General features: G+C 40.5%; 1 protein-coding gene across 7 annotated transcripts in view; it reads right to left on the reverse strand.

Moving 5' to 3' along the window:
- LYPLA1 (lysophospholipase I) overlaps positions 1-22,806 on the reverse strand; it is a 51,721-nt gene that overhangs the window by 15,986 nt on the left and 12,929 nt on the right. For 4 of the 7 annotated variants that reach the window (XM_025394733.1, XM_025394731.1, XM_025394730.1 and 1 more), the window contains exons 3-4: positions 3,679-3,744; positions 1,222-1,269 (exon numbers count right to left, since the gene is read on the reverse strand). In XM_025394733.1, coding sequence (XP_025250518.1) covers positions 1,222-1,269; positions 3,679-3,744 — 114 coding nt within the window. The remainder of the gene's footprint in view (positions 1-1,221; positions 1,270-3,678; positions 3,745-22,806) is intronic. The other 3 variants (XM_025394734.1, XM_025394736.1, XM_025394732.1) reach the window with 2 other exon arrangements.

Here is a 22,806-nt window from a genome sequence, read left to right on the forward strand (position 1 = left end):
TAGTAAGTATATTTTACTCCATTCACGGTAGCTTGGATTAAAAGGCTAACCAGAAATATTCTTTTTTATTTTATTTTATGTTGTTTTCCTTTTCTTTTTTTTTTTGAGATGAAGTCTCACTCTGTTGCTCAGGCTGAAGTGCAGTGGCATGATCTCAGCTCACTCCAGCCTCCCCCTCCCAGGTTCAAGCGATTCTCCTGTGTCAGTCTCCTGAGTAGCTGGTACTACAGACGTATGCCACCACACCTGGCTAATTTTTGTATTTTTAGTAGAGAAGGGGTTTTGCTGTGTTGGCCAGGCTGGTCTTGAACTCCTGACCTCAGTTATCAGCCTGCCTCGGCCTCCCAAAGTGCTGGGATTACAGGTGTGAGCCACCATGCCTGGCTAAAGTCATCGTTTTTTTTTTTTTTTTTTTTTTTTTTTTGAGACGGAGTCTTGCTCTGTCGCCCAGGCTGGAGTGCCGTGGCCGGATCTCAGCTCACTGCAAGCTCCGCCTCCCAGGTTCACGCCATTCTCCGGCCTCAGCCTCCCGAGTAGCTGGGACTACAGGCGCCCGCCACTTCGCCCGGCTAGGTTTTTGTATTTTTTAGTGGAGACGGGGTTTCACCGTGTTAGCCAGGATGGTCTAGATCTCCTGACCTCGTGATCCACCCGTCTCGGCCTCCCAAAGTGCTGGGATTACAGGCTTGAGCCACCGCGCCCGGCCTAAGTCATCGTTTTTTAACAGACCTGATGGTAGGAGTCTCAGAGAACAGTTAGGAAAAATCATAGTCTGGAAGTAGCACATAGGAACAAAAAACTGACCCTACTTTCTGACAGTAAAGTGCAGAGGGAATGTGAGGGTATCTTCAGAGGGCTGGAAGGGAAGCGGTTTCCTTAAAAACAACCCAGACAGGCAAGAAATTGGAGGCTGTGGTTTAATAGGGGTCATTCGAATGTTGGGTTACTAAAACCAACAAAGGTTTATCAAGCAGCAGCAGATATTCTCCCACATTATTTTTATTCAAACATTCTCTCCTATTTCTCTACCTGTATGTACAGCTCCTTAAGTTTACCCCTAAATCTAGAGTATAAAAATGTAAATAAAGAAAGGTTAAGGTTAACTATGCAACTTTGCAATTTAAAAAACAGCTAAATAAAAATTGCTGTACACAAAAGCATTTCTGAAAACATTAAATCAGTAATATAATGTTCTTATTGAATAAGTAAATTCTTACTTACCATGAAGGCATAGCCATGTTCATATTTAATGTAACAGGCCTAACAGGCCTACATGGAAAAGAAAAAACAAAACAACAAAATCAGAATAACAACGCATAAGAACCGATAAATTCCATTAATCAAAAACAGATAATTACTTGAGACCTACACAAAACTATATGCTACAGTTTAAACATATGAACTGTTTTACTTCATCCACACCTGTACAACTCTGCTTTCCATGCCCCTCCAAATGTGTTCTGAAGACAGAGCAACAGCAACAAAGGACGAAGTCTGACAAATATATTTTCCTTCTCAACACCCTTACTTACTACCTTTGACTTCTCAGACATGAGAAGAGAAACCAGAAACCAAGACAGTTGGAAATGTATAAAATACGAGATTCTGGTATGGGGCTAAGGACAATGAGCGATTTATTACACTGATACCGTAGCATCAATTCTCATATGCTCAGATTACACTTTTGTTAATTTTCTAGTTCTTAGCTATGTACTCGCTTGATTAAGAGACCTCTAAATAAATAAGGGAAATCCAAAATTTGCCTAAGTGCCCACTATAGCCAATTCAAGTCTGTGATTAAAAATATGCTAGATAATCAGAATTCGGCTCCATTCAAACAAAAGAAAAATAAACACACTCTAACTACATCTCACCACCTTCCTCCTGATTCATGAAGTCCACCTTAGAAGTTAAAACCGTATCAAAATTTCTTTGAGAATACAAACTTCCCTATGTTGGGCAACAGCCTTTTAAAGCAGTTCAACTTAGGGCAAATATCAATATCCATTCCAATGTAATTAAGAATTCTGGGCCGGGCGGGGTGGGTCACGCCTGTAATCCCAGCACTTTGGGAGGCCAAGGTGGACGGATCACCTGAGGTCAGGAGTTTGAGACCAGCCCGGCCAACATGGTGAAACCCTGTCTCTATTAAAAACACAAAAAATTAGCCAGGCATGGTGGCAGGTGCCTGTAATTCCAGCTACTCGGGAGGCTGAGGCAGGAGAATCGCTTGAACCCGGGAGGCAGAGGTTGCAGTGAACTGCGATTATGCCACTGCACTCCAGCCTGGGCGACAGAGAGACTGTCTCAAAAAAAAAAAAAAAAGAAAGAAAAAGAGTAAAAAGAATTCTGTCTCTTGCTTGAGCAGAATGAGAGGACATAGAGACCCTAGCCGCAGTATTCACTGTAGCTTACAGAGGTAAGACAGACCCTGTATTTCAGGATAAAAAGAGGACGAAATGTTTTCTTAACCAATCTTCTCAGCTATTGTTCTTCTTCCCATTCCCTCTTTCATGTTCATCTATCTATCCCAACTCTACTGCTACTACCACTTCTGGGAATGAATTACTAACCGATATGAGTATGTCCAATCCCTTCTTGTCTTCTCCATGGTGATTGCTTCTCAGCAACCTTTTGACCTAAATCAAGCGTGTCCAATCATTTGGTTTCCCTGGGCTACATTGGAAGAAGAATTGTCTTGGGCCACACATAAAAATACATTAACACTAACAATAGCTGATGAAGTAAAAAATAAAATTGTATTTAAAAATAGCAAAAAAAAAAAAATATATATATCTCATAACATTTTAAGACAGTTTACTAATTTGTTGTATTGGGCTGCATTCAAAGCTGACCTGGGCCACAGGTTGGACAAGCTTGACCTAACGTGCCAATCTTATTGATCTTCTAAGTTTGCTCAAAACTTACTAATTTCTTTTTGACATCCACAAATACTTTCAGAGCCAGAATTCAAAACCAAACCTATCATATTCCAAAGTCTGTGCTCTTTCCACAGTACATCAACATTGCCCCAAATGATAAAATTAAAGAGTGTTTTCAACATAATAAAGATTTCTCACAAATCTAACAGGTAAATCCCCTTCAGAGATACCCTAGGGATATCCTAGAACTTTATAGATATTTGTACATCTAAAATAATTTTTCTGGGAGGCCAAGGCAGGTAGATCACTTGAGATCAGGCGTTTGAGCCTGGCCAACATGGTGAAACCCTGTCTCTATTAAAAATACAAAAACTAGCTGGGTGTGGTGGCACACACCTGAAATCCCAGCTACTCTGGAAGCTGAGGCAGGAGAATCACTTGAACCCAGGAGGCGGAGGCTGCAGTGAGCTGCGATCACACCACTGCACTCCAGCCTGGGTGGCAGAGTGAGACTCTGTCTCAAAAATAAATAAATAAATAAATTAAATAATTTTTCTGGTCTTAAGTTCAGCTGACTTCCAAGACAGCAATATTTTAAATTGCTTAACAAAAGAGAAAAAGAGAAAAAAAAAATTTAAGAAACATTTTAAAGAAATTCTACTAATCTTTATTTTTAAACAGAATATTTAAAAAATAAAAATTAACTATATTCAAATACTTTTCTGGAAGGATAAAGCAATCACAATTGCTCCTCTCCAGACTCTGAATCACAAGTCTGAAGATCAGAAATACTCACGCATGCGGGCAGATATATTTGATATGTGAACTTCTGATACCTGCAAAGGCTTCTGCCCATCCGTGCCTGGTGGAAAAATCATTTGAATAATGTTTTAAATTCCAATAAGTTAGTAGCAGAAGAGTACTTTAAAAAACTGTGAAGATAAACGTTAAATCCTAAAAATATGGTTTTTTGTTTGTTTTGTATTTTTTTTGACAGAGTCTCACTCTGTCGCCCGGGCTGGAGTGCAGTGGCGAGATCTCGGCTCACTGCAAGCTCCGTCTCCTGGGTTCGCACCATTCTCCTGCCTCAGCCTCCTGAGTAGCTGGGACTACAGGCGCCCGCCACCACGTCTGGCTAATGTTTTCTATTTTTTAGTAGAGACGGGGTTTCACCATGTTAGCCAGAATGGTCTTGATCTCCTGACCTTGTGATCCACCCACCTTGGCCTCCCAAAGTGCTGGGATTACAGGCATGAGCCACCGTGCCCAGCCTAAAAATACCTTTAAAATGTGGGCCCTCAATACTATTAAAACAACACCCTGAATCTAAAAACAACTCAACAGCTGTTATTTAAGTTTTACCTAGGGATAAAGATGATTTCTCAGATTTCTGAACAGCAATGTGTGCCCCTTCAGATATTTCCACAGGGCTTCACAACTTCCAAAATATAGATATATTTTTAAAATATCTTTATACAATGTATTTATAAAGTAGGCAAGACAAATAAGATAATTAACATTTTACATAAAGAAACAAAGCCTTGGCTGGGTGCAGTGGCTCACGCCTGTAATCCTAGCACTTTGGGAGGGTGAGGCAGGCAGATCACCTGAGGTCAGGAGTTTGACACCAGCCTGCCCAACATAGTGAAACCCCATCTCTACTAAAAATACAAAAATTAGCCGGGCATGGTGGCGTGTGCCTGTAATTCCAGCTACTCAGGAGGCTGAGGCAGGAGAATCGCTTGAACCCAGGAGGCAGAGGTTGTGGTAAGCCGAGACTGTACCACTGGGCAACAGAGCGAGACTCCATCTCAAAAAAAAAAAAAAAAAAAAAGAAAAAGAAAAAAGCCTCAGATAAATAAACTAAATCAGTTGTCTAATATCTCTACATGCTTACTACACTATTTAAAAACAGTAACTTTCCCCCCGGGCACAGTGGCTCATGCTTGAAATCCCAGCACTTTGGGAGACTGAAGCAGGCGGATCACTTGAGGTCAGGAATTCAAGACCAGCCCAGCCAACATGGTGAAACCCCGCCTCTACTAAAAATACAAAAACTAGCTAGGCATGGTGGTGCATGCCTGTAATCCCAGCTACTCAGGAGGCTGAGGCAGGAGAATCGCTTGAACGGGGAGACAGAGGTTGCAGTGAGCCGAGACTGCACCACTCCACTCCAGCCTGGGCAACAGAGTGAGACTCCATCTCAAAATAAATAAATAAATAAGTAAATAAAACAAAAACAGTAACTTTGGCTGAGCATGGTGGCTCATGTCTATAATCCTAGCACTTTGAGAGGCTGAGGTAGGAGGACAGCTTGAGACCAGGAGTTCAAGACTAGACTAAACAATATAGTGAGACTCACTCTACAGAAAACTTAAGAAAAAAAAAGTTTTTAATCCAGCAAGTTTATTTCTTCATGTGTACATGTTCACATACATACATGTTCAAAGCAGAATACAGAAAGATTGAAAAACTATAAATAATCAAATCCTTCTAGCCAAGAATAAACAGGTAATTTTCTGATGCATTTCCTTCGGATTTTTCCCATGCATGTCAATTAAGGAATAGATGCCTACAGTTTCCTGCTTATATTTACATTTGGCCACATACTTGATGCTTTTTACATATTATCTCTACTAAAGAATAAAGTACAAGTAATTTCAGCCTTTCTTATAGCAAACAGTCTAGATAAATGTTAATTATTTTTTTGAGATACAGTCTTGCTCTGTTGCCCAGGCTGGAGAGCAATGGCGCAATCTCGGCTCACTGCAAGCTCCGCCTCCCAGGTTCACGCCATTTTCCTGCCTCAGCCTCCCAAGTAGCTGGGACTACAGGCGCCCACCACCATGCCCGGCTAATTTTTTTTTTTGTATTTTTAGTAGAGATGGGGTTTCACCGCGTTAGCCAGGATGGTCTTGATCTCCTGACCTCATGATCCGCTCCAAAAGTGCTGGGATTACAGGCATGAGCCACCGTGCCCAGTCCCCTGATTAAATACTTTTCTATTAACTATTTTTCTGTTTCAACCCATCTCCCCCAAAGTGTTAGAGACATATAAAAAGATTAATAACAATAGTATTAACTGCAACACTTACATAACATTAAGTATAACCAGGATATTGTATAGGGGTTTTGTGTGTATGCACATATGTATATGTGTAAATAGCTATGTTAAAGACCTTTTTCTGAAAACTAGAAAACATATTAAGAAATTAATGAAAATCTATATAAATGGAAGGATATCCCACTTTCATGGACTAGGGGATGTAATTTTTTTTTTTTTTTTTTTTTGAGACAAAGTCTGGTTCTGTCGCCCAGGCTGGAGTGCAGTGGCGTGATCTTGGCTCACTGCAAGCTCCACCACCAGGGTTCACACCATTCTCCTGCCTTAGTCTCTTGAGTAGCTGGGACTACAGGCGCCCGCCACCACGCCTGGCTAATTTTTTGTATTTTTAGTAGAAACGGGGTTTCACCGTGTTCGCCAGGATGGTCTCGATCTCCTGACCTTGTGATTTGCCCGCCTCAGCCTCCCAAAGTGCTGGGATTACAGGCGTGAGCCACCGTGCCCGGCTGAGATGTAATATTTTAAAGATAGCAGTACTCCTCAAATTGATCTATGGAGTCAATGCAATCTTTATCAGAACACCTGTTGACGTTGCAGATATTAAAACCCAATCTAAAATTTGTATGGAAACTGAAGAGACCCAGAATAACAACAACAACAACAACAACAAATCTTGAAAAAGAACAAAGTTAGAAGACTCACACTTCTCAATCTCAAAAATTCCTACCAAGTAACATTCAGAAAGACTAGTACTAGAGTACAGACAGACATATAAATCAACTGAAAATCCAGAAATAAAATATCACATTTACTGTCAACTTACTTCTGAAACAAATCAACAGGGAAGGAATAGTCTTTTTAACATATGTAGCTGGGACAAGTGGATATCCACATGTAATACAAAGAAGTTGGACTGCTACCTCATACCAATTGTAAACACTGACCAAAGACCTAAATGTAAGAGATAAAACTATAAAACTAGAAGAAAATATACATAAATCTTTGTGATCTCAGATCTGGCAATTTCTCAGATATAACACCAAAAGCACAACCGACAAGAAATAAATAGATAAATTAGAAATCATCAAAATACATTGTTGTGTTTCAAAGGACACTATTAAGAAAATGAAAAGACAACTTACATAATGAGAAAAATGTTTGTAAATCATATCTAATTAAGTGTCTAGTATCCATAATTTAAAAAAAAACTGTTAAAACCCACGAACAAAAAGACAACCCAATTAAAAAATATGCAAAAGACTTGTCCAAAAAAGATATACAAATGGTCAAAGAGCACAGGAAAAGATATTGAACATCATTAGTCATTAAGGAAACATAAATCAAAGCCCCAATGAGACATCACTTCATACTCACTAGGACGGCTATCAATATAATGATGAGAGGAATAAATTCTAGTGTTCTGTAGCACTGTTGAGTGAATATGGTTAACTACAATTCAGTGTATATTTTCAAGACACTAGAAGAAAGGATGTTGAATGTTCGCAATGCAAAGAAATGATAAATGTTTGAGGTGATGGATATGCTAATTACCCCGATTTGATCCTTACACATTGTATACATTTATCAAAATATATCACTCAGCATCCCATAAATATGTACAATTATTATGTATCAACTAAGAATAAAAGAAAAAAATACTTTAAAAAAAACTTCAGCCAGGCATGGTGGCTCATGCCTGTAATCCCAGCAGTTTGGGAGGCCAAGGCGGCAGATCCCTTGAGGCCAGGAGTTCAAGACCTGCCTGGCCAACATGGTGAAACCCTGTCTCTACTAAACCTACGAAAATAAGCTGGACGTGGTGCGCACCTGTAGTCCCAGCTACTCAGAAGCTGAGGTAGGAGAATCACTTGAACCCGGGAGGCGGAGGTTGCAGTGAGCTGAGACTGTGCCACTGCACTCCAGCCTGGGCGACAGAGTGAGACTCTGTCTCAAAAAAAAAAAAAAAAAAAAAAAAAGGAATATACTAAGTGTCATGAATTGTTCACATTAAAAGGGTTACTTTTATGTCATGTGAATTTTACCTCAAATTAAACAAAAAAGACATCTCAATAAAAAAAATAGAAAAAAGACTTGAATAGACATTTCTCCAAAGACTCATGAATGGTTAACATACACATGAAAACATGCTCAACATCATCAGTCATTAGAAAATGCAAACCAAAACCACTGTGAGATACCACTTCATACCCACCGGAATGGCTATCGCAAAAAAGACAAATAACAGCCAAGTGTTAAAGGGTATGGTGAGAAATCGGAACCCTCATACACTATTGGTAGAAATGTAAATGGTACAGCCACTTTAGAAAACCTTTAGGTTCTCAAAAGATAAATACGAAGTTATCATATCCAGCAATTCTACTCCTAGGTCTATACCCAAGAATATTGAAAAAATATGTCCACTACAGGTGTGGTGGCTCATGCCTGTAATCCCAGCACTCTGGGAGGCTAAGGCAGGAGGACTGCTTGAGCCCAGGAGTTTGAGATCAGCCTGGACAACACAGTGAGACTCTGTCTCTACAGGAAATTTTTAAAAAATTAGTTGGGTGTGACGGCATGCATCTGCGGTCCCAGCTACTCGGAGGGAGGATAGCTTGGGCCCAGGAGGTTGAGGCCCCACTGAGCCAAGATTGTGCCACTGCACTCCATGTGGGGCAAGAGAATGAGATCCTGTCTCAAAAACAAAACACACACACAAAAATACAGACATAAAAACTTGTTCCCAGCACTTCAGGAGGCCGAGGTGGGCAGATCACCTGAGGTCGGGAGTTCGAGACCAGCCTGACCAACACGGAGAATCCCTGTTTCTACTAAAAATACAAAATTAGCTGGGTGTGGTGGTGCATGCCTGTAATCCCAGCTACTCGGGAGGCTGAGGCAGGATAATCGCTGGAACTTGGGAGGCAGAGGCTGCGGTGAGCCAAGATCATGCCACGGCACTCCAGCCTGGGCAACAAGGGTGAAACTCCGTCTCAAAACAAAACAAAAACAACAAAAAACTTGTACACAAATGTTCTTTTTTAGCAGTATTACTCAACTCCAAGGTGTGAACAACCCAAATGTACATCAAATGATGGATGAATAAACCAACTGAGGCCAGGCGTGGTGGCTCATACTGTAATCCCAGCACTCTGGGGAGGCCAAGGCTGGCAGATCACCTGAGGTCAGGAGTTCGAGACCAGCCTGGTCAACATGGTGAAACTTCTCTCTACTAAAAATACAAAAATTAGCCAGGCGTGGTGGCGCATGCCTGTAGTACTCGGGAGACTGAGGTAGAAGAATCATTCGAACCTGGGAGGAAGAGGTTGCAGTGAGCCGAGATCGTACCACTGCACTCCAGCCTGGGCGACAGAGCCAGACTCCATCTCAAATAAAGAAAAAGATAGAATAAAATAAAATGAAGCATAGCCACACAACAGAGTATGATTCAACAATGAAAAGGAAGTACCAACATGCTATAGGATGGATGAGCCTTGAAAACAATGTTAAATGAAAGAAGCCAGTTACAATAGAACACAAATGAAAGAGTATAGGGTTTCTTTTTGAGGCAATGAAAATGGTCTAAAATTGACTGTGGTGATGGTTGCATAACTTATGGTGACTACATCTAAAACCATCGAATTACACACTAATTTAAATGAGTGAATTGTATGGCATATGAATTATATGTCAATAAAACTGGTACCAAAAATAAAGACAAAGAATGTATGACCGGACCCAATCATGAGGAACCATTAGACAGACTCAAATTGAAAAGTCATTCTACAGAATATGCAGAACTGAAGGCTGTGGCTGTATGCTTTAAAACTATAAAGGAAATGAAAGAAAAACTGACAGTTTCAGATTCAAGACATGACAGCTCAAATGAACACACACTCCTGGAAAGGATCTCAGGCCAGGAAGGAAACAGACACAGTTGAGAAAGCTGGCAAAACTTCAATGGAGTCTGTGGACTGGATATAGTATTTAATCAATGCTCATCTCCTAATTTGGAGTGTTGTATGCTGGTTATGTACAAGTATCCTTGTGCATGGGAAATACACATGAGAGTATTTAGAGGTGATGGGAAATCATGTTTGCAGGTTTATCCCAAGAGTTAAAGACTCATCTATATATACATACATATATATACAGGGTGGGGGCGTGGACAAGCACACACAGGACTGAGTGCACACACAATGGAACACACACAGTAAAAGATGAACCAAGGAAGCTCCATGACAGTGATATGAGACTTTTTTGTACAAAAAGCACACATTTTATTTTAAAAGTGTGAGTTACAATTGCCACGAAAAGAATAAAATGCCTAGGAGTACAGCTAACCAGAAGGTGAAAGATCTCTACAACAAGAATTACAAAATGCTGCTCAAAGTAATCAGAGATGACGCAAACAAGTGAAAATGCATTCCCTGCTCATGGATAAGAAGAATCAATACTGTTAAAATGGCCATACTGCCCAAAGCAATTTACAGATTCAATGCTATTCCTATCAAACTACCAATGACATTCTTCATGGAATTAGGAAAAAATGTTTTAAAATTCACGTGGAACCAAAAAAAGAGCCCAAACAGACAAGGCAATCCTAAGCAAAAAGAACAAAGCTGGAGGCATCATGTCACCAGCCTTCAAACTATACTACAGGGGTACAATAACCAAAACAGCATGGTACTGGTACAAAAACAGACACATAGACCAATGAAACAGAATAGAGAGCACAGAAATAAGGTCACACACCTACAACTATTTGATACTCAACAAAGCTGACAAAAACAAGCAATGGGAAAAAGGACTCCTCAGTCAATGAAAAGTGCCAGGATAACTGGGAGACCATATGCAGATGATAGAAACTGGACCCCTACCTTACCCCATATACAAAAATCAACTCAAGATGGATTCAAGACTTAAATGTAAAACCCCAAACTATAAAAGCCAGAAAGATGGCCGGGCATGGTGGCTCAGGCTTGTGTAATCCTAGCACTTTGGGAGGCTGAGGCGGGCGGGCGGATCACGAGGTCAGGAGATTGAGACCATCCTGGCTAACAGTGAAATCCCATCTCAACCAAAAATACCAAAAATTAGCAAGGTGTGGCGGTGGGCGCCTGTAGTCCCAGCTACTCAGGAGGCTGAGGCAGAAGAATGGCATGAATCCGGGAGGCGGAGCTTGCAGTGAGCTGAGATCGCACCACTGCACTCCAGCCTGGGCGACAGAGCGAGACTCCGTCTCAAAAAAACAAAACAAAACAAAAACAAAACAAAACAAAATCCGAAAGACAATCTAGGAAATACCATGTTATTGACATAGGACTTGGCTAAGATTTCCTGATGAAGGCACCAAAAGCAACTGCAACGAAAACAAAAATTGACAAATGAGATCTAATTAAACTATGAAGCTACTGCACAGCAAAAGAAACTATCAACAGCATAAACAAACACGCTGCAGATTGAAGAAAATATATGCAAACTATGCATCCAACAAAGGTCTAATATCCAGAATCTATAAGGAACTTAAATTTACAAGTAAAATCAAACCACCTAGCTGTTCTGTGGTGTAGTCATTCTTTTATTCCTTTACTTTCTTAATAAACTTGCTTCCACTTTACTGTTTTAAAAAAAAAAAGAAAAATGAAACAACCCCACTGAAAAGTGGACAAAGAACATGAACAGACACTTTCCAAAAGAAGACAGGCTGGGCGTGGTCACGGCTCATGCCTGTAATTCCAGCACTTTGGTCAGCTGAGGCGGGCGGGTCACTTGAGGTCAGGAGTTCGAGACCAACCTGGCCAACATAGTGAAACCCCGTCTCTACTTAAAATACAAAAAGTTAGCAGGGTGTGGTGGTGCGTGCCTGTAGTCCCAGCGGCGCAGGAGAATTGCTTGAACCCAGGAGGTGGAGGTTGCAGTGAGCAGAGATAGCGCCACTGCACTCCAGCCTGGTGACAGAGCAAGACTGAATAAAAAAAAAAAAGACATACATGCAGCCGACAAGCATATAAATACTCGAGATCATTAATCATTAGAGAAATGCAAATCAAAACCACAACGAGATACCATCTCACAGCAGGCAGAATGGCTATCGTTAAAAAGTCAAAAAAGGTCGTTAAGGGCTGGGCCATAAGGAACTTGCACATCCATCCCAGGGAGACCTGACCTTCAGAGATGACAGCATTCAGCCCCAGGAGGAGCCTGCAATTCGTCCTAGGTATTCCCAACTTGTGCCGCCCATGGAGATACGGGACAGTAGGGAGTTAAACAGAACCTGCTGTCTGAATGGTGGAACCTGCACGCTGGGGTCCTTTTGTGCCTGCCCCCTCTCCTGTGAGCACGATGTGTGCAAAGAGAATTGTGGGTCTGTGCCCCATGACACCTGGTTGCCCAAGAAGTGTTCCATTTGTAAATGCTGGCACAGTCAGCTCCGCTGCTTTCCTCAGGCATTTATCCACCTGGCTGTGATGGCCTAGTGATGGATGAGCATCTCATGGCTTCCAGGACTCCAGAACTACCACTGTCCACACTGCCACTTTTATGCTAGCTGGCATCTGCTTTTCTATATACAAAGTTACTATTAATCCACACTGACCTATTTACAGAAATATGATTTTAGATATCATGCAAATTTCATGACCAGTAAAGGCTGCTGCTACAATGTCCTAACTGAAAGATGATCATTTGTTAGTTGCCTTAAAATAATGAATACATTTCCAAAATGATCTCTAACATTTCCTTATAGTACCAACTACTTCTTACCTCTTTGCCCTGCCCTCCCAGAAAACACTACTTCTTTTTTTCAAAAATCAGCCATATCTCCATTGTGCCCAAGTCCAGTGTTTCTTGATACATGTAATTCTACCAAAGTCTTCTCAATATGTTATTTTAAACAACTGAATTATATCTTCAGATTATTAGAGACTAATCCTAATGTGGACCTTAGGATACAGTTTTGAGTAGAGTTGACCAAAATCAATTAAAATAGTCTCTTTAAAAGGAAAGAAAGCAGCCGGGTGCGGTGGCTCACGCCTGTAATCCCAGCACTTTGGGAGGCCAAGGCAGGCGGATCATGAGGTCAAGAGATTGAGACCATCCTGGCTAACATAGTGAAACCCCGTCTCTACTAAAAATACAAAAAATTAGCCGGGTGTGGTGGTGGGTGCCTGTAGTCCCAGCTAACCCGGGAGGCGGAGCTTGCAGTGAGCCAAGATCTCGCCACTGTACTCCAGCCTGGGCGACAGAGTCAGACTCGTCCCCCCCCCCCAAAAAAAAGCCTCTTTAAGGGGAGGAACGAGAGTGCTGAAGGAATGGAAGTCCATTTGCATGTGTGTAGGGAGACTGGGTAGGAAAGAGAAAGCAAATGGGAGAGGTTGGAAAACATAAAATGGGTTACTTGATTGGTGATTTGGTGGGTGTAGAGAAACAAGTGAAAAGGCTAAATGGAAGGGCAAGTTTTCATCATCTAGAGAAAGCTATATAAGACAAGGACTCCCCTTTTTTTCCCAAAGGTACTGTAAAAAGAATGAAGTCTCCTTAGGAAAAAAAAAAAAAATTATACTTCAATGTCCCTAACAAGATTGCTTAATAAATTATGTTTCTTCCAAGTTCTGCAATTCTTTTAACTGTTGTAGAAGAGAAAATGTTCACAATATATTTAGTTGTAAACCAAGTGATAAAACTACATATTGTAAGACCCATTTTTAAGATACATTGTATTATGTGTATGCACAGTAAAAATGGAAAATATACTGACCAAAAAAAAGCCAAAAAATAACAGATGGTGGCAAGGTCATAGAGAAAAGGGAATGCTTTTACACTGCTGGTGAAAATGTAAATTAGTTCAGCCATTGTGGAAAGCAGTGTGGCCATTTCTCAAAGAACTTAAAACAGAATTACCATTCGACCCAGTAAATGAATGCCATTACTGGATATATACCCAAAGGAGTATAAATCGTTCTCCCATAAAGACACATGCATACGTAAGTTCATTGCATTGCTATACACAACAGCAAAGACATTAAATCAACCTCGACACCCATCAGTGGCAAATGGGATAAAGAAGCTATGGTACATATACACCATGGAATGTTATGCAGCCATTAACAAAAGAATGAGATCATGTACTTTGCAGCAACATGGATGGAACTGGAGGCCATTATCCTAAGCAAACTATCACCTGAACAGAAAACCAAGTACCACATGTTCTCACTTACAAGTAGGAGCTAAAGAACAAGAACACATGGATACTAGGAGAGGAACAACAGACACTGGGGCCTACTTGATGGTGGAGGGTAGGAGGAGGGAAAGGATCAGAAAAAATACCTATCAGGTACTATGTTTATTACCTGGGTGACAAAATTATCTGTAGATCAAACCCTCAAAACATGCAGTTTATCTTGCAGATGTACTCCTGAATCTAAATACAAGTTACAAAGTAAAAAATAAAACAGTTGTCCAGGCGTGGTGGCTCAGGCCTGTAATCCCAGCACTTTGGGAGGCCAAGGCGGACGGATCACTTGAGGTCAGGAGATAGAGACCAGCCTGGCCAACATGGCGAAACCTCATCTCTACTAAAAAATAAATAAATATAAAAAAAAATAAAAAAGTTAATTCTTCTGAAGATAAAAGGAATACATTTATGATATAATAAAGTGTATGTTCCAACTTTTAAAATAAAGATAGAATGTTACTGAAAAACAGTGTGAACTACACAACAGTAAGTATAATAAAAATTATGTTCAAACAGATAAACCTTACAAACATACTGGGCAAAAAGAGCTGGACACAGAAGATATACATATAATACCATTTATCTGAAAGTCAAGAACAGGCAAAACTATGGTATAGTAATAAAAGTTGGAGTAATGGTCATCTCTGGGATGGGAGGGTACTAACTGCAGGGGAATGAAAAATACTCCTGGGGAGCTGGAAATGTTCTCTATCTTCATCAGGTTGATGGTTTCATAGGTGTAAGTAAAAATTTATCCAGTTAAACATTTAATTTTTTTTTTTTTTTTTGAGACAGAGTCTTACTCTGTCACCCAGGCTGGAGTGCAGTGGCACGATCTCAGCTCACTGCAACCTTTACCTCCTAGGTTCAAGCAATTCTCGTGCCTTAGCCTCCTGAGTAGCTGGGATTACAGGCATGCACCACTACGCCCCGCTAATTTTTTGTATTTTTAGTAGAGACCGGGGTTTCACTATGTTGGCCAGGCTGGTCTCGAACTCCTAACCTCAAGTGATCCGCACTCCTTAGCCTCCCGAAGTGCCGGGATTACAAGTGTGAGCCACCGCACCCAGCCCGGCTGAACATTTAAGATTTGAATACTTGATTATATCATAATCCAATTTTCAAAATAATTTTCAAAGATAGCACAAATCCAACTCAAAAAAGTTCTTACACCAAACCAATCTGAGTTTAGAACTGCATAACAGTTGCAAAGCAAAGCAACTGATAAATTCTCTTTTTTTTTTTTTTTTTTGAGATGGAGTCTCGCTCAGTCGCCCAGGCTGGAGTGCAGTGGTGCGATCTCGGCTCACTGCAAGCTCCGCCTCCCAGGTTCACTCCATTCTCCTGCCTCAGCCTCCCGAGTAGCTGGGACTACAGGCGCCCACCACCATATTTTTTGTATTTTTTAGCAGAAACGGAGTTTCACCGTGTTAGCCAGGATGGTCTCAATCTCCTGACCTCATGATCCGCCCGCCTCCGCCTCCCAAAGTGCTGGGATTACAGGCATGAGCCACCACGGCTGGGCCAGTTCTCTTGTCTTATAATTTCAGTAGAATTAGGAATAAACTTAACAATATGTGTATAGTTAGCTTTGCAAATAGATTTTAATGTGCACAATAAGCAGTATTTTGCAGCAATAATAAATACCTGGCATATAGGCTACCATTCCTAGATCGTGGGCCCAGAGTAGACATTACCAAGCAATTAAGGCACTTTCTGTCACAGAGCCTTGACCAACAAAGGTATCCAAGCAGCATATAAGATAAAACACTAGACTGGGTGCAGTGGCTCAAGCCTTTGATCCCAGCACTTTGGGAGGCTGAGTTGGGCGGATCATTTGAATCCAGGAGATCGAGACCAGCCTGGGCAATGTGGCGAAATCCCCATCTCTACTGAGAATACAAAATTAGCTGGGAGCGCTCCTATAGTCTCAGCTACTCGGGAGGCTGAGATGGGAGGATCACTTGAGCCTGGGAAGCAGAGGGTGCAGTAGGCGAAGATCACACAACTGTACTCCAGCCTGGGCAACAGAGTCCTCGCCTCCCCCTGAAATAAATAAATAAATAAATAAATAAATAAAACCTGTCTGTTATCTCTGCAAAAGATAACAGCATAACCACATTATAAAATGTTTTCCATGGTTATTGCCAATGTTTATTTTCTGTGAGCTGTTTTCATTTCTATTTCAATTTCTAAGTATATCGTTACTTTATTTGAGCTAATGACCTCAGGGATAACTAAATAAGCTTTAAACATTACAGTATTATTTCAGCTAATTATAGCTTTGGGAATAAATAGCCACTTAAAAACAAAGTCACACTTATAAAATAATCTTCAGGCTGGGTGTGGTGGCTCACTCCTGTAATCCCACCACTTTGGGAGGCTGAGGTGGGCGGATTACTTGAGCTTAGGAGTTTGAGACCAGCCTGAGCAACAATGGCGAAACCCTGTCTCTACAAAAATTAGCCAAGTGTGGTGGCACACGCCTGTAGTCCAAGCTACTCGGGAGAATGAGGTGGGAGTTGCACTGGGCCACGAGAGTACCATGCCACTGCACTCCAGCCTGGGCAACAAAGCAAGACTCTGTCTCAAAAAATAGTAATAACAATCTTCTACCTATTTATTAGAGTTCAAAATAAAATAAAGCTTCAATTATGTTCCTCAAAACATTACTACATATAATAAAAGCTTGACCTATATCATGGCTGGCTAAGGCAGATGACAGCCTTATTCCCTTATGTTTTACACTTACAAAGTATATTGAGAAGTAAATATGTATGTAAATTGATGGTGACTATAGAAACAGAATTTTAAAATGTAATTTATTTATGTATTATGTTTTTTGAGACGGAGCCTCTCTCTGTTGCCCAGGTTGGAGTGTAGTGGGGTGATCTCGGCTCACTGCAACCTCTGCCTCCTGAGTAAAAGTGATTCTCCTGCCTCAGCCGCTCGAGTAGCTGTGCCACCATACTTGACTAATTTTTGTATTTTTAGTAGAGACCAAGTTTCACCACGTTGGCTAGACTGGTCTCAAACTCCTGACCTCAGGTGATCCGCCTGTCTTGGCCTCCCAAAGTGCTGGGATTATAGGCATAAGCCACTGCACTCAGCCAAAAATTTAAATTTAATATGGATTTTAGAATTGTTATTAACACAATAAAACATTGGCTATTCTCTCCATACCAAAGAACTCTATAGCACTGGCTTTTTGAATACTTACAATCTTTTGCATGTATTAGACATTTGTCAAAGAATAAAAATGCTGGAGTTCACAGGGAAAAGTACTAGAGCTTTAAGGTATGGACTTTGTAGTTCAAAGGCCTTTTGCTGTACTCACGAGTTTCTAGCCCTGTCTGGAGTAACAGGCTGTTGAAGAGTTGCCTCTCAATTATTCACCCCAAATATACAGACAATGCAACCATATTTCACAGTAAACTTTGACTATTCGTAGTTCTGCCCCTATTTGTGCTCAAAATTGCAATTCTACAATTATTAATATTATTCATTTATATTTTGTGCTACTCCTGTGTTTATGCCTTAACCACACAAATCCTTGTTTTCCCTACTATATACACACAGTTTTTGGCCAGCAGCTCTAGTTCAATGAAACAGCTCAAGAAAATGCCTTTTTTTAAATAGCAGAAGACATGCTGAAGAAAAAAAAAAAAACAACAACTAGGAGATTATTTTATTTTATTTTGAAAGAGTCTCGCTCTGTCACCCAGGATGAAGTACAGCCTGCAACCTCTTCACTGTAACCTTCGTATCCTAGATTTAAGCAATTCTCCTGCCTCAGCCTCCCGAGTAGCTGGAATTACAAGTGCGCTACCATGCCCACATAATTTGTGTATTTTTAGTACAGACGGGGTTTCACCATGCTGGCCAGGCTGGTCTCAAACTCCTGACCTTGCGATCTGCCCACCTTGGCCTCCCAAAGTGCTGGCATTACAGGCATGCGCCACCACGCCCAGCCTTTCTTTCTTTTTTTTTTTGAGACAGAGTTCTGCTCTTGTTGCCCAGGCTAGAGTGCAATGGCGCAATCTTGGCTCACTGCAACCTCTGCCTCCCAGGTTCAAGTGATTCTCCTGCCTCAACCTCCGAGTAGCTGGGATTACAGGCATGTGCCACCATACCCGGCTAATTTTTGTATTTTTAGTAGAGACGGTTTCGCCATGTTGGCCAGGCTGGTCCTGAACTCCTGACCTCTGGTGATCTGCCCGCCTCCACCTCCCAAAGTACTGGGATTACAGGTGTGCGCCACCGCATCTGAGGAGAGAAATTTAAAAAACAAACTTCTACACGCATGAGAGATAAAGACTGAGATACAGACTGTGTCCTCAATGAACCTGAAGTCTTGTAGGAGAAACAAGATATAAACACACCACCATACAAATCAAAATTTAAGCACTACAAACAAGTTACAAAGAATGTCAAAATGTGGAAGAGAAGGGAAAGATTAGTTTCAGCTATGAAAATCAAAAAGAATGTATAGAGCAGGAGCAGTAAGACAGAGGCCAGGTTTTCCCCACAATGCACACGCACATACATACACACCATAGTATGTTTTATTCCTTATTACAATTAGGGGAGAAAAGACAAAAGTAGAAAATGAAAAGCATTTGGAGTGGCGCAATCAACAACCAATCCTTTTTTAAAAAAAGAAACAATCATTAACAGCTTAGCTCCTACTTGTTATAAGACTATATGTATCTACAGTTTTAGAATGTACTTTTTTTTCGTAGACAGGCTCTCACTATGTTGCCCAGGCTGGTATCAAACTCCTGGCTTCAAGTGATCCTCCTGCCTTGGCTTTCCAAAGTGTTTGGATTACAGGCATGAGCCATTGCACCTGCCCAGGATACACTTTTTCCACTTAAATCGCTAGAATTCTAATTTATCAAATATTCTTCTTTCTAAACATTTTGGCATTTCAATTTTTTTCACACAGATTTCTTATTGTACAGTCTTATAAATGAATGTTTGCAGACATCATTTTTTCCTTAGAAAAAATTCTTTAAAATGCTGTCACAAAAATCTTTTAAAAAATTAGGCCTTTGCATATATATTGTTAAATGAGGCTAGAAGAATATTTTAAAATCAGAGATAGAAATTGAAGACACCTCAGATAAAGTAGGTTAAGATCACATGGTGAAGAAATGATTGCTGTGCTCTGTATTTGAATGTTACCAGGTAGTCCATAAGAATCCACAGAAAAATCAAATGACAAATATTATCATCTTAGGAATATCACTCTAAGCAAATACAGCTCTAACTCTCATGCAAGCTAAAAATAATGAAAAGCTCAATTTTTCATAGTATGAATATACAAACAGTTCCCAACTGTTTGTTGGGTATAATGGCTAAATTTACGATTTTTTGATTTTATGATGAATTTATCATGATGTGGAACATCTGTATATCAAAAAATATTTAACAACAGGGGTCAATAATTGTTTTCTGCAAAGGACCAAAAGAGTCAACATTTTAGGCTTTACCAGCCAGAAGGTCTCTGTTGCAACTACTCAACTCAGCCACTCTGGGATGAAAATTAACTATAGACAACATGTAAACAAAAGGATGTGGCTCTGTTTCAGCAAAACCTTATTTATGTACAATAAAATCTGAGTTTCATATACTTTTCATGTGTCACTAAGTCTTAAGTTTTTTCCTAACCATTTACAAAAAGTAAAAACAAGTAGCAGCGAAAATGCATGGGATGCAGCAAAGGCAATGCTCAAATGGAAATGTATAGCTGTGGACATCTGTTTTAAAATAAAGATCTCAGGCTGGGCATGGTGGCTCATGCCTGTAATCCCAGCACTTTGGGAGGCTGAGGTGGGCAGATCACCTGAGGACAGGAGTTCAAGACTAGCCTGGCCAACGTGGTGAAACCCTTTTTCTACTAAAAATACAAAAACTAGCCTGGCGTGGCAGTGAATGCCTGTAATCCCAGCTACTTGGGAGCCTGAGGCAGAAGAATCACTTGAACCTCGGAAGCGGAGGTTGAAGTGAGTCAAGATCGTGCCACTGCACTCCAGCCTCAGAGACAAAAAATAAAATAAATAAATATAAAAATAAAGATCTCAAATTAACAACCTAATCTACCTGAAAACAACAACAACAACAAAAACTTAATCCACAGTAAACAGAAAGAAGAAAATAATAAAAACAAGAGGGGAAATAAATGCAATAGAGGCCAGCGTGGTAGCTCCCACCCATATTCCCAGCACTCTGGGAAGCTGAGGTGGGTGGATCACTTGAGGTCAGGAGTTAGAAACCAGCCTGGCTAATGTGGTGAAACCCCATCTCTACCCAAAATACAAAAACTAGCCGGGTGTGGTGGCACCTGCCTGTAGTCCCAGCTACTCAGGAGGCTGAGACAGGAGAATTGCTTGAACCTGGGAGGCGGAGGTTGCAGTGAGCCGAGATTGAGCCACTGCACTCCAGCCTGGGTGAAAGAGTGAGAGTCCATCTGAAAAAAAAGAGACTATCAACTAAAGCAAAACTTGGTTCTTTGAAAAGATCAACAAAAAATGGCAAATCTTTAGCTAGATCAACCAAGGAAAAAAAACAGAGAAGACGCAAATTATTACAATCAGGAATCAAACAACAGACTACTACTAACTTGACACATAGAAAAGATTATAAGAGAATAGTATGAACAATTACATGGTAATAAATTAGATAACCTAGATTAAATAGACAAATTCCTAGAATGACACAAACTACCAAAAACGGATTCAAGAAGAAACAAAATCTAAATAGGCCTATAATAAGAAATTGAATCAGTAATCAAGTCTCACAGAGAAAAGCCCAGTACAACACGGCTTCAAGGTGAAGTCTACCAATCCAATGTTTAAAGAATCCTTCTCATTTCCCCTGCCCAAAAAAAGACGGAACACTTACTCATTTAGAAGGCCATTATTACTCTGACGTCAAAACCAAAGGGTATGAGAAAAAAAAAATGACAGCCAGGCGTGATGGCACAGCCAGGTGTGATGGCTCACGCTCGTAATCCCAACACTTTAGGAGGTCGAAGTCGCAGGACTGCTTGAGCCCAGGAGTTCAAGAGCAGCCTAGGCACATGGTAAGACCCCATCTCCACAAAAAATAAGAAAATTAGCCAGGCATAGTGGTGTGCACCTGTGGTCCCAGATACTTGGAAGTATTGTTTGAGCTTGGAAGATTGAGGTTACAGTGAGCTGTGTTCACTCCACTGCACTCTAGCGTGGGTGACATAGTGAGACCCTGTCTCAAAATGAAAATGACAGACTATCTCACAGGAATATAAATACAAAATCCTAAAAACTACCAAACCAAATCTATCGACATATAATTAGGATTATACACCATGACCAGGAGGGATTTTCCCTAGAATGCAAGGGCGGTTCAACATAAAAATTTAATAAATACAATACACCATTTTACCGGAGATTGTAGCCAGGGAAACTGGCAAGATAAACGGCATCCAGATTGGAAAGGAGGCAGTAAAATTCCCTCTCATGATCTTGTGAGCTGAGTATCTTATGATCTTATATACAGAAAATCCTAAGAAATCTACAAAAACATCCTAAGAGTTAATGAGGTCAGCAAGATCCCAGGATATAAAAAACTTATCAAAAAGGAATATTTCTATACACTAGCAATCAACAATATAAAAATGTAATAAAGACAACAATTCCATTCATCATAGTATACAAAAGAATAAAATACTTAGAGGAATAATTTAACAAAATAAGTGAAAGACTTGTAATCTGGGCAGGGCATGGCAAGGTGTGTCTGTAATCCCAGCTACCCAGGAGGCCAAGGCAGAAGAATCGCTGGAACCCAGGAAGCAGAGGCTACAGTGAGCCAAGATTGCGCCACTATATTCCAGCCTGGGCTGTAGGGCGAAACTATCTCAAACAAACAAAAAAATCATCAGGATGAAAAACTGTTGTGCTGCAAAACATACTACCAAGAGGCTGCAAAGACACCCCACGCAATGGGAGACAATATTTACAAATAATATATCTGATAGGAGTCTAGTGTCCAGACTATATAAACAATTCTTATAAATCAACAACAAAAAGGCAACCCAATTTTTAAAATGGCAAAGGATCTGAACAGATATTTCACCAAAGAAAATATGCAAATGGCCAATAAGGATGTTTGAAATGCTTGTTCTCTGGTACCATAAAGAAATAGCATTCAAACATAAATTTATTAAGGTCATGTTTACTTCCTGCAGAAAGGGTACACTCGCCAGCAGTTATGCCACGAGAGTACACTGAACAAAGGAGACAGAGTCATAATCTGACGAGTCCACCCTACTGCTGTGTCAGGTTTCCATTAGCTGGAACGGGACCTCACATTCTGTATTTGTCCCGACTGGCTAGCAACTTGGAACTTTTTAAAACAGGCAAAGGTAGAGGAGAACAAAGGAAGGAGGAAGTAAGTTGTGGAATGCTGAGAAAGATAACACTTTTAAATACGGAAGAAGAACAGGCTGTGACCTAATGCTTGCTTGGACCAGTATAAGCATGCCAGGGTAAATATTTAGGCTAAATTGTGGGAGCTAAGAGCTAAAGTACATTGATTTCTTTATTACGGCTAGCAGACATTTCAGAATGTTAGCACAGGTCTTC

The sequence above is a fragment of the Theropithecus gelada genome, chromosome 8, assembly GCF_003255815.1.
Source record: "Theropithecus gelada isolate Dixy chromosome 8, Tgel_1.0, whole genome shotgun sequence".
In the NCBI taxonomy this organism is placed as follows: domain Eukaryota; kingdom Metazoa; phylum Chordata; class Mammalia; order Primates; family Cercopithecidae; genus Theropithecus; species Theropithecus gelada.